We start from the raw sequence: 4037 nt of genomic DNA on the forward strand, positions 1-4037 counted from the left end.
TTTCTCCCGAAAAATGCAGTTCAATAAATTTTTATCTAAAAAATGTCACGATATGATTTCATAAAGTAACCCTTCACATGTATGTCATCCCGTTTAACTCCCTATTGGACAAGAATGATGTGATATTATATTACAAAGCATCTGACAAAAGGGAAAAACAAATCAATCAGCAACCGAGTTAGACATGCAAATGCCTCTAGTAAATCCAGAAAATGTGTCACCCATAAATTACACTAGAGTTCAAAACAGAAAGTAGGCTCTCAGCTCTTTGATTTGGAATGCTTTACAAGCCAGTCAATAACAGAGTCGATGTTGGTCGAGTTTTTGCACGAGATCATGAAGCAGCAAACTTCCCTGTCAGTAATTGACTTCAAATCCCTGCACACCAGAAAGCACTTTTCAGTACTAAAGTAATATAAACACAGAAGAATAGACAATGGAAGGAGAAAATGTAATTCTTAAGCAGTTAGTATACTCTGTTATGGCTCCAAGACAATCAAAATAAAAGTGATAGGTCTTACATTTGGTCAGTCAATGCTTGTTTAGACAGAGCCCCCGCTTTGTCAATCTTGTTCCCCAATACCAACAGAGGGATGCCACCCAATGATGGTTTGCTCAGCAAATCATGAAGCTCACTTCTTGATATGCTAAGGTTATCTGGATCGGCAGCATCAACAACATAACTGCAGAAAAGATTCGATTATGGGAATTTGCTAAGTTTCATACATTTAACTAATGATTGCTAGCTCAAGATGTAAATGTAAAAGGAGAGAAGGCTTCAATTCAGAAAAGGGCACATGATCCAATTACACAAGTGCCACTGGATCTAAGAGGCATAGAATTCTCAGCAGCATCACAATTTTTAAAACAGTGACCAAGTCTTTTCAGAACTAGGCAGCCACAAAGCATGCAGAGCAAAAGTTTCGACTTTTTGACCTGTGGTCCGCACAACTCACCTTTGAAGGATAATCAAGTCTGCTTAAAGATTCAAGAAGCTGTAACCTACTCACTTCCTTGCTGTACAAATAATCATGATACGCAACATTTAATTACAATGCATTGCCCAAGACATATTGCTTGTAGAAGGCATTAATGAAAATTAAATTGTACAGGTAATCTCTACACCTCATCCGGGATAGACAAGATTTATAAATATATATATATATATATATATACACACACACACACCAGGGAAGAGATCTTTACTCAGTCATCTAAACAAGTGGTTTTGCATCACTGCCGTTGATAATTGACTTTGTTTGGGTTCATGGAAGAAAAAATAATAACTAAACTACTAATCAACAGTTATAATCAAACAGGACTTACTCTGGGGTAATGGAACTACTACAAAGACAAATAAAGAATTCTGCACTTTGATTAGAAAGAACAAACTTAGGGCTCTGGAAAGACCTCAAATTGATCACTAGGCAAGATTTAAAAACATGTGGACAACACGACCATTGTACACACACAAGTTGATTAACAACACAATTCTACAAATATACATATATATTTGTGTGCAGATACACATTTATCAGTTAAATCTGTATCAATATATGCATCTAAAATATACTTCTATGAGAAACACGAGCATTCAGGTGCGTAGGGAGAGAAGAATCTTCAATGTCAAGAAGTTTGTTACATACACAATAGCAGAAACGGCACGACAGTAACGTTCCCACATGCTGCGGAACCTAGGTTGCCCTCCAAGATCCCATAACTTTATTGTAACATTCCCTTTTGTCACTTTCCTCATATTGAATCCCACCTGGAATCAGATAACAATAAATTTGTCAGAATATTTTGCCCTTGATAAGTAGAAATGTCCATAAAATTGAATAAAGGAGAAAACAATAATTAAAAGCATTTGGTGAAGTGAACTTACAGTTGGAATCATGTCCTCACTATATCCACCGGTCTATAAACAACATAAAAGAAAATATTTGTCAGCGAGCCAATCCCAAAAGTAAACAATTAAGTTGCTAAGTGAAAGCCGATTATTGTACTTACAGCAACTACATTTACAAGGGAAGTCTTCCCAGCATTCTGAAGTCCTATTAGAGATAACTCCATTTCCTGCTTGAAAAAAAGGCTGCAATCAAATTTGAACCATAGTAAGCTCATGAGTCTCCAAGAAAGTGATAAACTAAGTCAAGATAATGCATAGGCACAGACATATATACAATTCAATTTCCAAGTGTAACCTAAAACTTAAAATTTGTGTTATAAAAAGAGAAGGCAGGTTTAGTGCAATCAAAAGCCATTCAAAACAGAATTAAGTTTTTTCACACAAACAAATTTGTGAGCAATGGACAAAAAATCTAATTGAGTGATTTCATTCCGTCTCAATTGCTTCCATAATTTTTTCGTCACTTCCTTCTGCTTATTTCATTAATGCCAACAAAACTCCTACTCAGTTCGTCAAGAAAAAAGGGGGGAAACTTGATTCTAAACAGAATTCCTCTTTGAATACATATATATACACACAAATTTCATATCTAGTAGTTCCAGAGGTACTTATCCAAAATTCGGAAGGCAATAACTTCGGAATTAAAAAAAAAAAACTCATTTGAAATCAAACGATTCACGAACGATATCAAAGGACGATGCATTTACAAATCGTGAAACTCACGAATTAGATAAAATATTTGCATAGAACACCTTAAAAAAATATTGAAAATCAATGCACGAAAACATTAGACCACAAACAAACCCTCTTTCTAAACAGTCAAAAAAATCCCTCACAGCATTGCATACAGAACACACATTACAAACCATCCACAACATTCAAATTATAAAAAATAAAAAAAAAGTACAACAATAACACACAATTACCAGAACCTCTTTTTATTTTAAGGCGATGTATGAAGCAAAGGCCCGATCAATGTGAAAAATAAAAAATAAAAAAGAAACTCAATTATTTTGGTTGAATGAAGCCTACCTGCGAAGCCAATTGAGAAAAGCTTCCCACAATCCCATTGTCTTTTGTTCAGCTCAATAATTCTGATCACAAAATTATTAAAAAGAAAGAAAGAAATCAGATCTACGATTCCCCTCTTCCAACACACAGAGAGAGATGCAATCCAATTCACCTTTCTTTCTCTCTCCCTCTCCCTCTCCTCCTTCCCTTCCCACTCTTTATCGCACTCTTATATATCAATTATTACGAAACACAAATTATCTTTAATTATATATATTTAGGATCTTCTCAGATCCAACGGTCGTGGATACTCAACTCAATCATACCCGTTGATTACGGAGAGTCCCATAATTATGCCAAAACGTATCGACACAGTAGATCATGGCTCAGTTATGATCTTTATTTGGACCGACCTGTGATGGATCGCCACGAATTCCTTCGCTGGACCATGCCGAAGTTGATTAGGAGAAAGTGGAGGCATTCACCCACCCTCATTTTTGGCGCGTGGATAACACGAACCAGTGGAAAGTGGGACACGTGAATACGTGGAAGAGCGTGTGGTTGTGTCATATACGGAAGGCAAATAGTAAAAGTGAGTGAAGACGCCTCCGACAGCGAAATTATGAGTATCTTAAGTTATCATAACCAATCAAGGGCAGGTTGCAAGCGTGAGAAATCTCAGCTGGATAATGGTTAAAATTAAAAAATATACGAAAATATTATCTCCACATTTTCTAATATTCTTTTTCTTATTTTAATTTTAGTTTCATTCTTTTTTGTCGTGATATAGTTTCAAAATATTAATAAAAAATTTACTGGATATGAAGTCACTTTTTATGGTGTGTTGAGAGAGGTGAAAGAGAAATTTTAAAAAAATAGCGTGCATCTCGTATCTTTATCATATTATTTTAATTTAAATATTTTTTCAATTATATTTTATTTCATTTCAATTTATCAAATATAATATAAATATATTAGTTATCAATTTTTTTATATCTTTAACTTATTGAGAAATCTGTTAATGAAATATTCTGTTCATTCTTTATGCAAGTGGTTGATATATTATTTGACTTATTAAAAATATGAATTACACTCGTTTTTGAAAAAAATATACATT

General features: G+C 34.3%; 1 protein-coding gene across 1 annotated transcript; it reads right to left on the reverse strand.

Moving 5' to 3' along the window:
- LOC114377685 (ADP-ribosylation factor-like protein 8a) lies at nt 1–3154 on the reverse strand. The gene is made up of 6 exons (XM_028336319.1): nt 2942–3154; nt 2011–2092; nt 1886–1918; nt 1647–1768; nt 522–683; nt 1–378 (listed from the first exon to the last, which is right to left on the reverse strand). The coding sequence occupies exons 1-6, from the start codon at nt 2977–2979 to the stop codon at nt 261–263; spliced, it is 555 nt and encodes a 184-aa protein (XP_028192120.1). The 5' UTR covers nt 2980–3154; the 3' UTR covers nt 1–260.
- Between the last annotated feature and the right edge of the window lie 883 nt (nt 3155–4037).

The sequence above is a fragment of the Glycine soja genome, chromosome 11 (genome assembly GCF_004193775.1).
Source record: "Glycine soja cultivar W05 chromosome 11, ASM419377v2, whole genome shotgun sequence".
NCBI lineage: Eukaryota > Viridiplantae > Streptophyta > Magnoliopsida > Fabales > Fabaceae > Glycine > Glycine soja.

Excerpts from the sequence above, each read along its gene's own strand:
- LOC114377685 (XM_028336319.1), bottom strand. The coding sequence starts at position 2,979 with ATGGGATTGTGGGAAGCTTTTCTCAATTGGCTTCGCAG. Across the intron at positions 1,919-2,010 it reads CCCTTGTAAATGTAGTTGCT|ACCGGTGGATATAGTGAGGA; the intron begins GTAAGTACAATA and ends TGTTGTTTATAG. Across the intron at positions 684-1,646 it reads CGTGCCGTTTCTGCTATTGT|TTATGTTGTTGATGCTGCCG; the intron begins GTATGTAACAAA and ends TCTTTTCTGCAG.